General features: G+C 37.8%; 1 protein-coding gene and 1 long non-coding RNA gene across 2 annotated transcripts in view; one reads left to right on the forward strand and one right to left on the reverse strand.

Annotated features, from left to right (window-relative positions):
- MAN1A2 (mannosidase alpha class 1A member 2) overlaps window positions 1–12,489 on the reverse strand; it is a 133,765-nt gene that overhangs the window by 83,101 nt on the left and 38,175 nt on the right. Inside the window, exon 3 of the mRNA XM_059838142.1 lies at window positions 6,669–6,765. Within this exon, the coding sequence (XP_059694125.1) occupies window positions 6,669–6,765 (97 nt within the window). The remainder of the gene's footprint in view (window positions 1–6,668; window positions 6,766–12,489) is intronic.
- Window positions 1–12,489, forward strand: part of LOC132323197 (uncharacterized) — a 29,580-nt gene that overhangs the window by 3,968 nt on the left and 13,123 nt on the right. The gene's annotated exons all lie outside the window — the stretch shown is intronic.

Raw genomic sequence — 12,489 nt, forward strand, 5'->3', positions numbered from 1 at the left:
CACACTTGTGACAGTTTGATGAAATATCAGTGACACTCAAAAAAAATTCTTGCTAAGCAGTTGTTTTTATCTACAGCATCAGTACTGTAAAACACTTAAGAGGGAACACACAGACAGAGTGTATCCTGTCTGCACAAATTTGCAAGTTTCAGAGAACAACTATATTCTGAATAAGCACCATACACATTGCAGTGAAGCAAAACAGTGTTAACAAATCACTACTTGCCCAATTGGCAGCATCAATCGGAAGACAGCTTTAAATGAGATAAACGAAGGGAAGTCAGAAATTTTGTAGAGGAAGTCTTGTCTTACCATCAATGTTAAAGTCTTTTCAAGAAGTGAACTTGCATATTGACAGAGAACATACACAGAAGGGATGTGAGACCACCCCTTAACAAAAACTCTGAGAAAGTGACCTGCCACACGGTAAAAGAAAATTGTTCTTGTGCAGATGAATAATGGTTTAAAAGAAAGGAAATGGGATAAGTGCAAACAACCATCAGTGTGAGGGATCACCAGGGGGATCCTACTGAAATGATTGCTTGGACAAAAGCTTAAATATGAAATAACTGAAAAATGTTTGATACATTAGATTTATAAAATAAACCATTGGATATAGTGGATGAGGATTTCCAAAAGGAATGCTACTGCAGAAATGCTACCCTGTACTGTGTTTGTAGACTCAACAAGAAGCCTGAAAGACAGAGAATACAATTACTAGGAAAAGAACAGCAAACAGAACAGAAAACCGAGCAAAGTTTTAGTCTTCATCTCTAAGATCAAAAAAGACCCCAAAAGCACCACCTTGAAAATACACAAAGAAAGAAGATAACAACATATTAGGTATGAAAAAATGTAATTACAAGAAATGAGCTTACAGGCTAAGACCCTCCATACAGAACAGGGGCACTACTGAGGGCATTTGCAGTTCTACAAACTCATGAACAGCAAACAAGGGATGAATAATGGATTTTTTTTTTTTCTAACACCAAAACCAGTAAGCCAGGACAGCGAGCAGACTTCAAAACTAAAAAGTTCTCTACACAATATCAAATCAAACTATGGAACCATTTGTAATGGCTTATGTTGCTCTTAAGGTTGCCCAGACTCCAAAGCAGTTTGGATAAAATCAAGGAAAAATAAACTAGAAGTGATTAAATAAAACTTGCTGCCTCTGACCACAGAAGCACTAGCACTACACAAACTTCTGTAAGGCTGTGGAGTACTCTGAGACAAGCTCACTATGAGCTACTCCTGCTCTTACATGTCTTCCCTAGGTACCCACCGTGAGCAATTTTTTAAGACTGAGTAACAATCATGTTTGATCTGTCATCTGACCTGAAGGAACTTTTCTTTGTTATTAGAACACTGTTCTAGTTTCAAATAAAGCCAGCAGCTCAGGAGTTATGCTCTTTCTCAAAACTTTATCTTTTCAAAGTTCCTCTTACTGGTTAAAAAAATACACATTCAATGTACTTATAATATTCAACATTATCTTGCTGTAATCACTCATTATGGAGTTTGCAGAGGACACAGATGCACAGGCCTGTCTTAAGGCCATTTCCATTTATTTTAAAATTGACTTGAACCTGAAATACAGAGATTAGGCTGAAATTTGCATTGTGAAATTACCTCTCTTCCCTAGTTAGCAAGAATGGATTTTCTTTCTCCTTCCATTTGCCACAGAAAAAGGCAATAATGAGTAAATTACTTGTGCATGTACAGTTAAAAGATAAGAACTACTCACTAAGGAGGCTTTTGTTTATCAAGATAATATATAGTCAAGAACGTTTTTGTTGACATATATACCTCATATTCCCTTTTTGGGCTCATTCATCTCTACGTGGATTTAGAGGCTGAACACAAGCACAGAAAAGGGATGTTGAGCAGAAGCTGTGATTTCCATTGTCTTTTTATTAGGATTTTACAGTGAGAAGACAAGAGAGGTTTTCCACCATATTTTTAAAAGGTCACTCCACAGTCTTTAAGGTGTATCATCTATTTTCTTTCCAGTAAAAGCCTTTTTCTCCATACTGTTTATAAACACGTATTCTGCCAGCTAAAAACCAAACAAACTAACAAACCAGAAAATACAAAAGGCTTACTAAATCAGACACCCTTGACACTCAATTAATGTGAACTTCAAAAGTAAATTACAACTAATCAGGTGACAGCAGATGATGGTGTCAGAGCAGTTCAGGCAGCCCAGTAAGTGCTACAAGGACAGATAACAAAAATGTCTTATAAACTAACGAATATTTCCAAGGGTAAGTAATAATAAAAAATCTGTTATAGTGTCTTCTTGTAGTGCTTAGAAGAAAAATTCCACCCCTCACTTCAGGAACCACAAAGTGGACAAAGAAATCTCATTGCTCTCCCAAGCTATACTGTACTTGTCAAAGGTATTGGAAAAGCAGGCTCCTGTGCCTGACTCAGCTCCTTCTTGCAACAGCCTCCCATCCTTGCAGTGTGACAGATGCATTTTCCTTGGGAGTTTTGCTGCTCCTGTTCCCCAGCACAGGGAGAAATGCACTGTCAGATCTCCATTGCTTAGCAACACGAGGAGCTGCCGCAGGAGCTTCCTACGCTGCTGCTGGGTACCGGGCAGTCACCTCAGCAACTTTCCCCCGTGTCACCAGGGTGCATCAGTGGCGCTGGCAGCAAAAGGCTGAGGCTGGACACACTCAATGATGTGGTACAAACCAAGGAGTCCACTGGTATATCAGGGAATATTCAGCACATGAGCTGCCCCCACCTGAATCCTTGAGTTACTCTCTTGGACATATCTCGCTCACCAATGACACTTAAAACACCAGACAAAAAATTCCTCATAAAAGAGAGGACAGATTTATTTGGTCAAGTTTTAAGGAAGAGATAAGGCACTGCATTGCAGCCTTGGGGCTCTACCAGATACCAAAAATGCAACCACAATGTGACTTCACTGACAATTCTCTCTTCCCCCCTAGAAGACAGGATCCCAAAGAGAGCTGGCAGGCAGCTCAGGTTAAACTGACTGTTTGCATGGCATGTGAGGTGAGAGAACGGGAGAGGCATGAAAGCCCTGTCAATGCATGAGACAGCTCTAGTGTGGAAAAATACAGAATAATTACTTTATTAAATCTTTGTGTATGAGAACAGGCATGTGTATATGCAAGCATCCACTACTTCTAAACTTTTAAAACTTTTTATCATTATTAAAATCTTTCCACACCCTTCAAAACACATCTAGACATATAATTGTCTATGGATTATGTGCATTACCAGATCATCTTCATAGAAAGCAGCTCATCTCTAGACAGAATACATCCAAATGCAAGGTTTAGAAGTGCCCTGCTAGTAATATGGGAAGTTTTCAATTTTGCAAGAGTTGTATCAGTGCTTTGCCATGTACTTATTACTTGACAAACTGCACATCTTCACTTTATTTTTAAATAATATAAAATTAGCAAAACAAACAAAAAAGCAACCCCAAAACAACAAAAATAAAACACACCACAAATGTCAGAACTCTCATTTCAGAAAGCATCAGGTTAGATGACAGTCCACAATTTCTAGTTTTGGTGAGGACAGTGCTCCAAATTGCCCAAGCATGGTCTATTTTCTTTATATTGTTCCTTATAGTAATTCAGGTTGTCAAATAAACATATTTTAGAAAAACACAGATTGAAGATGATGCAAACCAACTTGTACTAACTACCCAATTTAACTCACAATATAGTATCCTTAAAGCTTATGCTAAGGTAATTATTTCATATTATACTGGATACAAACACATACAGTTTAAAACTCTGAAGCATATCAGGACTGAATAATTTTGATTGTGTTTTCAGGATATGTTCACCTATGGGTCATCAAACAGAGACAAATCAGCTTCAAACAGCATGTTTCAGGTGGTTACTCTCATCCTCAAAAGCAAATCCAACCAGATTTCACTACAGGGAAAGAATCCAACAATACCATCAAGTGCTCTGGTTCGTGCTAAACTCAGAAACCCTCCTGAAGCAAGCTCAGTGTTTGCTGTGCTTGCCCATTACCTTACATGCATCATTTTCATGATCAGCCTCTTTACCCTTTGTGTTCTAATGAGAACTTGACCGAGATCCCACACAAACCCCCTCTGCAAAAAGACCCTGCAGCAGCCATCAAATTTTTTCACCAATTTAAGCAGTCCAACAAAAAAGGCCAACTTTTCCTTTTTAGCTTAGTTGCTACAACCTTCAGCAGAGCTGCAAAGAAAAATTTAAACTGGAAAGAAAATTTACACCTCTCTGCTGCACTTTCTCCTTGACTTTTATATTTCATTTTACAGGGTAGGAATAAATGCCAGCCTTTTCAAAAGCAGTTATCACCCCATTTCACCTATTAAGGTTTGTTTCATATATCATCTAAATGTAAATATCTTTAAGAGCTCACCCACTTCCAGTCATACTTTCTCAAAGCAGTACCACACTACTAATGCTGTGACCCAGCTGTGGAAGAGGTGTTACTCAAGATACTGCCCAACTACACAGTTTGAAAGACAGTATTTTTAGCAGACTCTCCTTTACAATTTACAATCAGACATCTCAAAAAGACTGGCAAGAGTTTCTTGCTGCAGGCCAACAAAGCAACCTACCATGTTTTGTCATAAAAGTCAAACTAATAATTGAGGAAGCCCATAAACATCCTTGCTTGCATGCTTCAGTGAGGCACCGGGCATCTTGCTTTAAAGTTTATAAAGTTTATCCTTCCTTTTATTTTTAATTACCATAGACTAAGATTTGTAAGAGCAGAGCAGGCCACCTCCTCTCCCCTTCTGTGACCCCAGACTGAAACCTGCTAGATCTTGCAATGTTAGAAACACTTGTGTTCTCCTTGGCACAGATATAGATATACACTGCTTTAGACAAAAGTGGAATCCAACAGGGAAGACTAATGACTTATTTGTCTTCTAAATTGAATCGTGTTTAACCTCACTTGGGAGTTATCAGCAAACCTGATTTCCCAAAGATTCATGCAAAGGGCTGCCGTTCAACCAGCGATACCATCTCCTTGCAGGATCTCACAGACGTGACAGGAATTGAAATGGAAGCACAGGAGATTGCAGTAATGGCTGAAAATAGTTTGGATCAAATCATCTTTGAGATGAATAATAAAAACAGATTTTGCTGAGCATCTTTTTATTAAAACTAGCATGAGGTTTCAAAAAAAATTAAGCAGCCCTTCCATAAAGGCAAATACTGCTGGGAATCGTGTCAATAGGGGTAATAGAGATTGGTAAAGAGCTTGGAATAACAATACAGCCTAGACAGTCCTTGACAAAGACCAATTTCCACACACACATCCTCCCCATCAACCATCCACCAAATGAACAATAGCTGATTCTATTTTAGACTTGATATATGCTGAAGATTATGTGTTTCAGAAAAGTTTTTCATATGAAATAGCCTTGAATAGAGCAATCATGACATGATTTGGCTAAAAACTAAATGGCACAAAATAGCATCTAGATTTTAAAAGGACAAACATGTAGGGCATTGGCTGCTAGAGTTAGCTGGAACAAGAAGAGCAGAAACTTTAGCATGGACAAGGCCTGCAATTTCTTTCAGAAAGCAATGCCAAAATTTCAAAAATAAGCACTCCAAAGAATAATCATTCCAAGAAAAAAAGGCAGAAATCCTCCAGACTCATTAGCAGACATTTTAGAAGTAAGCAGAGGAGGAATGGAAAAAAAAAAAGACTACAGTGAAATTGTAATTTGTAACTGCTTCAAAATATCATGTCAGTCACATTAAAAACAAACATCATAAAAATGTCTTTCTGCCACATGAAGGGAAAAAACTTACTTCATAGAGTCGGGGTTACAAACCAAGGCTAATCTAAAATTACACATGGCAAATTAAGCAACAGAATTGCAAGTAGCAAAGACTACATGATCATAGAGGTGAACATTAAAGATTTTTCCCTGTCAAATCCAATTTCATCATTTGCAAAAAATATAAAGGAAAGTCATCAATTAATCATAACATAAAACCAAATCACAGTAAGGTGCAGAATTTGCTCCAGGGTTCCACTCAGCTCACTCTCTCCTTGCACTGTGCTAAGTACCACTGGTGAGGCACTGGCACAGGTTGCCCAGAGAAGCTGTGAGTGCCCCATCTTTGGCAATGCTCAAAACCAGGCTGGACGGGGTTCTGAGCAACCTGGTCTCATGGAAGGTCCCAGCCCATAGCAGGGGGGCTGGACTAGGTCATCTTTAAAAGGTTCCCTCCAACTCAAACTGTTCCATGCTTCTCATGGAACTAAACACAAAGATCTAGACAATATGAGTGGGTTTAAAAAAAAACCCCAACACATCTATATTCATTGCATCTCAAAATATAACCAAAAAATAACCATCATTGCATCAGGACTTTTATTTATATATACACACACACAAAGCATCAGTGCACACAGACACAGCTTAGCCTCTGCAACAATAAGAACATACTACTCCCAAAAAGATAGGTCTATAAAGTAATTCAATGAAATACCACTGAAATAATACATTTCTGTCACTCACACTTTGAAAGATTCTTTATTAAAACAGAGTTTGCCAGAAAGTTTGGGTAGACTTCCAAAGAAAATACATGGACAGAAATATTAAAAAAAAAAAAAAAATCACAAACAAAGCAGAAAACATAGCCTACCAAATATGTTGGTGGAATGTCCTTTCCGGGCAATTGGCTTGAGCTCATTATGTCCCCATCCATATTGCCTATAATTGTCCCAGGCATGCTTCATCATCTAAGAAACAGGGAAAAAATAGGATTTGATTACATTAAAAAATTACTCTTTATTAATACAATATTTTACTCCTTATTTGAGACTTCATCTTTCACAAGCATCCCAGCATAGTGACTAACTACTTGTCACTGTTTCTATCTGTTATAGAAATTAGATTTTACAGCATGAATAAATTTGGAAAAAAATTTCAGGTCTATTTGACTTGAGCTACAGAGCCAAATGCTCTGCATTAGATCATTTTCTTGTTCTTTCTTTTCTTTTAATATATGCACAGGCATTTAACAATGTAAGCATAAGGAACGCATTTAAATGTAAGGAGTTGCTGTAAAACAATGGCTAATGTCTTAAGATGCTAACTAAAAGAAAAATATATCTACTGATACCTGAAGCATAAAAAGGATTTATTTACACACGTACATCCAAGTAGGAACCAACAATTTTGCAAAAGGCATAACAGATTTCTCATTAGCAACACCTATTTGACAAAGATGTACCGTCATATAGCCTCTACCAAAAGAAAAGCCAGAAGCTTTGCTTTTTAGAAAGCATAATGAACAAAGCAGTATAATGTTATTAATAATTACTACACAAAACATTTAGCTTTTTAATAGATATTTCCACCACCTAGTAAGAAAATTACATCTAAAAACCCAAAAGGTTCTGATGACTAGTTGTGCACATCAGCCACTAAGCAATGCTTTATGAATTTGCTAAAACTCTTCAAACTCCTTACTTGTTAAAAATTCAGCAGCCACCAAATTGCAAAGCGAATGCAATTTTAAATAAATAAATATTATTAGTACCTAAACAGATAAAAGAAAGTAATAGGAAGAAATTAGATATGAAAAGACATTGACTGCTCCAGACACAAGAACAGTAAGAAGAAACCTTTAGAACAACAGCCATGTGTCTGTAACCATGACATTATACATATTTTATTTTATATTTCATTTTAAAAAATGGTATTAAAATAGTGTTAATATAAAAAAAATCCCCAAGACAATGTATAGGACTTAAAATCATGATTTTCACAAGTTTGATAAATGCTTTCTAAGAGGAGAAACTATGTGAATGTAACTGACAGAACAATACTAACCCTTCAAGAAACTGAGGCAAGGCTATCTGTTTTCACTACAATTTACATGACTGTAATTGTATTATTTTAATCAGAGAGCCATCAGACTCACAGAACATAGGAGGGAACAAGCAGATGCTGGCTAAAAAATGAGGTGCAGCCAGCTGCCTTACCAGCACTACCTCACATCTCTCCTCTTACTACCTCTCAGATTCCTCCTCCCACCAAATTCAAGATTTAGTGGAAGTCAGCATCTTTCAAACTGCATCTAAACTGCCTGCTGAGACATGGAACACAAAGTTTCTGTTCCCCCTACAACCATCAAGAGATCCCTATCCAAACTACAAAGCCATATTTCCTTTAAATATAAGCTCCCTCCAAATTTCCCATGGCCCTGTTAACTCATGCCTAGACAGTAAATTTGAACCCCCCACAGGCCCAAGAAGCTGGGGAGCACTTCTGTGTTAAACTGGCATCAACCTAAGCACAGCTGCCCCTCTCAAGATGCCAAAGTCCCACTCCTACTGCTTGTCATTCAAAGTCAGCTCACATGTTGCTTTTAGTGTTTGCACTGATTTTGACACCTGATTAGGCCGCAATAGTCTAGAACTTCTTTTAGTGCCATGAACTAGCAGTGTAAGAAAAAGAGGATACAAATATATTAAAAGAGGAGAGAAAAGCCATTTCCTTAGCTTTCACAAACTCCTTAGTGTTAACACAGTACTTATCAAACTGGCCAATTCATGGCTATTGATATATCAAGAGAGTCAGGTAAAGAGATCCTCTGTTGACAGGTAAGAAAACTGCAGCATGATAAATCCAATAAAAACCTGGTGACAGGCAGGAAGCACAGAAGTCCCTCTGAGAGCTCTCACTAATGTTACCTAGAACAAACCTACAACTTTCCATATAAAAGTGTTCATTAATTTAGTATCAAAAAATTGAGACTCACAGCACCATTCAGATGGGAAGGAACCTCAGGATGCCTCTCCTGCTCAAAGCATCATCATCACTTATGGGATCACTCTGGGCTACTTTAGGCTTTTTCTAGTCAGGGTAGACTTAAAGCCTGGGGACAAACAAGGCTTCTGTGAAGGGTCCTGCTGTAACCTGCAGCCTGCCAGTCCTAAAAACTCTACTTGGAAAAACAGACTTAAAGGTTTAGAAAGAACTAGAGGATGAAACTAAAGACTGACCAGTGCACTCTCTGTGTTTGAAAACAGAGAGATGACTAAACAACATGTGACCATGACGTGGCAGATCCAACCAACTGGCTTGCACATAAGGGAAATAGGGCTTCTGAGATCTTTGGATGTCCCAAATAAATATTTCATGAAGGAGAATCAAGTAGCCATTAACATTCTAGCTTTGTAAAAATCTGATGGTATAGCAAATACCAGAACAGACCAAAACTAGCTAAGTCCAGGAGAAAAATAACTTGTTTCCTCACAGCAGAATGTTAATTGTGGAATATTTCACTGTCCTAATTCGCTCTACTTCTGGGGGGAAGGTACATAATTTATTACAGAATATTTCATTCTGAAGAAACCCAAAAAACGTATGCAAATTACAAAGGGCTAAAACAGAATACATACAACACAAGATGTTTCTATATATATAATTTATCCTAAGAAATTTTTATTAAGATAGAAACTGAAAAGGAGTACATTTCAATGCAAGAATGCATGAATTAATGCAGAAGTAACTTAAGAATACACTAGTGAGACCTGAAAGTCTCTTGAACACAAGAGACTAAGACACAGTTGATTGCATCAACTAAGACTGAGATAAGAAATGGTAGTTTGAGGAGACTAAGCTACTTTGGTAACCACAAACACGTCTGTCCTGCCTCTCTGCCTGCCCCAAACACTAAGAATATGGTGGTTTAAGTCCTTGAGAACCATTTATTACACTAAGCAGCCAACTGATTGTTTCCAGATGAACGCTGACCTTTACTCTGGCACTCAACTCTCTGCTTTCCTCCACCACAAAGCAAGCAGACTGCATGATATCATGTTAGCAGAGAGCTGCATATTACATGCAAGTGAGAAGCCCCAGAGCTCTTGCATACAGTATTAAGTTTTGTAAGGATGAGATGCCAAGAGATCTTGTAACAACATGGAGGTTTCTGTTACTGCCAGAACAGGCAGCATGTTATACTATAGACAGAACATCTATACAACTGGGAGCAGTTGTGCACACAAAAGCTTTGGAGAGACACAAGAAGACAGATGCCTCTGACAGCTACAAAATTTAACTGAGGATGGCATTTTGGCTCAGAAAGTACAAACAACATGAACTCCTGATTGGAAAAATGAAATTATTACTATAGGTACGCTAGGTAGTGTTTGCATAGTGCAAATTGGAAATGCTGAAGAATAGCTGCAGGGATAGACAGGCTTTTCCTACAACAAAGCTCTGTCTTTAAGAGGACAGGAAAGTCTCAGAACTGACTGGAACATTGGCACTACAGATAATAGCAAGAAGGCAAAACTATTTGCAAAACAAATGTACCCAGCCCTTAAAGAACTCAAGAGAGGTACCACCTTAGGCTCAGTAGAATGAAAATTACAAGCATGGATCAGTAAGTGTGAAAACCACAAGACACACATTTCCATAGCTGAAATTTCCATACCTGATAGCAGTTTGTCACAGGAAAGGACTGGAGCTCGGGCATATCATTTACAGATCTTGCAATCTGGCCACCTGAGAACAAGCAGTTTTGGCAATGGACTTTTAACTGACACCATTAATGGCAGATCTTGCTTTTGAAAGCAAAATCATTCAGAGGGTATTGGTCTGTTGCATCCAAATCTTGAAAATGTTTATTATGGGATGCAGTGGAAATAACAACCAGCAAGATGCTGCCACAGATACAACTTAGTAATTCTACAAAGAAGACTAATTTGGACTCGGCTGCAAGACAGAAAAGCAAGAATCAAGATGTGCCAAATGAAACTGCTTTTGTAGGTACACCATTATCTAGTTGGTTTTGCTGACTTTAGAACACGTTCATGGGATGTAATCCCCTATAGTCACAGGAAAATCAGATTTTTATAAAGAATTTTTATAAAGAAGGACTGGCAATGATGTCTTTTGACAAACAATAAAAGAAGGCTACAATTATTGAAAAGAGAGTTTGTAAGGAAGTTCTACCACTACAGCAGCATGTCAAAAACAGTAATTCGAGAGAAGGATTGGTTCAAAAACCCCTTTCCAGTCTTAAAAATAGGACAGGCAACTGGCAAACAAAGTAGGAGTCCTGAGAAACAAGCAAAAGAACCAATTTTCTGGCAAATTGCTGTATTTACTGGTTTCTGCCATTCCATCAGGAACATGCATAACAGACAGCAAACAGGTTTTGCTTCCAAAGCAATGTATTCTGCTTAAGGATACAATTTTGAGAGACTTATACAAACCACCTTCAAACTCTGTTTTAAAATTAACCAAGGACTTGCTAGACAAAATTACTCCTCAATTGGCAGATTAAACATTAATAACCATTTTTCTACTGTTGGACACAAATTTAAAAAATTATATTTTCCTTGTATACTCAGATTTTTGATGAAACTTAGAAAACTCATACAATTATTTTTCTGGGAACTCTGTCTCAAAAAAAATATTTCAGGCATCAGTTCATGCCTCTGTCATGCATTTTTAAACATTCTCACTGAAAAAGTCTGTTTGGAATATGTTCCTAACACACACAGAACACTGGGTTTTCTTTTACTGTCAAATCTGGTACCAAATCCATTAATAAAACAAAAACACTTATCAAATGGATGCAAAGTGGGAAACTCTCTTTGCTGGCATTAAATACTTGAAGCCTTATATGCCTGATGAAATTACACAGGAAAATCCTTCAGATTGGTGAGAACTGGAATGGTAGATGTAAAGAGCCTAAATTTGGAGAGCTTGCAGCAGCGAACCTTGCTCAAAAATGTTCAAGAAAGCCAAATATTTTTAATCCAAGATGATGCAGGTATCTCTGACCTTGGCTGATCATGGATTCAAGAGAACATGGTATTCACAAGATTGATTGGTGCTGTGTTGTTTAGAAAAGTAGAGCCTCTAGGATCATATTTGTAAACAACCACAACTGCACATCAGCCAAGAGAGAGAAGTTCCTGTGGCTCCTTTCTCCCAGTCTTGTCCTTTTAGGCATCAGTCTAAGCTTAGCCATCATCTGCTTAGCCCTGCACCCCTGCCAGTTTTACCCTATCCTTTTTGAAGCTGAAAGACTAGAACTACATGAACTTACAAGATGCAGGGGCACCTGAGCTTCACAGGCTGAGGTAAAGAACCTCATCTGTTCTCCTCTGAAATGCCGAATATCTGCTCACTGACTGCTGTTAAGCACTACAGTGACATTTCCAAGGAACTATAAAAAACACAATTTCTCATTCTCAAGTGTACTAAGTCACCTCACAGCTTTTCATACTTAGCATGAAGTTGGAATCTCTCCATCTCCAGCCCCAATATGCATCATTTTACATTTAGCTGAGAAATAAAAAAAGAGATTATCACTCAGTCCCATAAGGTTTTTCTGCAATTCTTCACATTGGCAGCAAAGTTGTCATACCACTACACATCCATTTTCAAACTCTAAATAATTCATTTGTATAATTTCAAGCATGGATCCCCAGCAC

The sequence above is a fragment of the Haemorhous mexicanus genome, chromosome 2 (assembly GCF_027477595.1).
Source record: "Haemorhous mexicanus isolate bHaeMex1 chromosome 2, bHaeMex1.pri, whole genome shotgun sequence".
In the NCBI taxonomy this organism is placed as follows: domain Eukaryota; kingdom Metazoa; phylum Chordata; class Aves; order Passeriformes; family Fringillidae; genus Haemorhous; species Haemorhous mexicanus.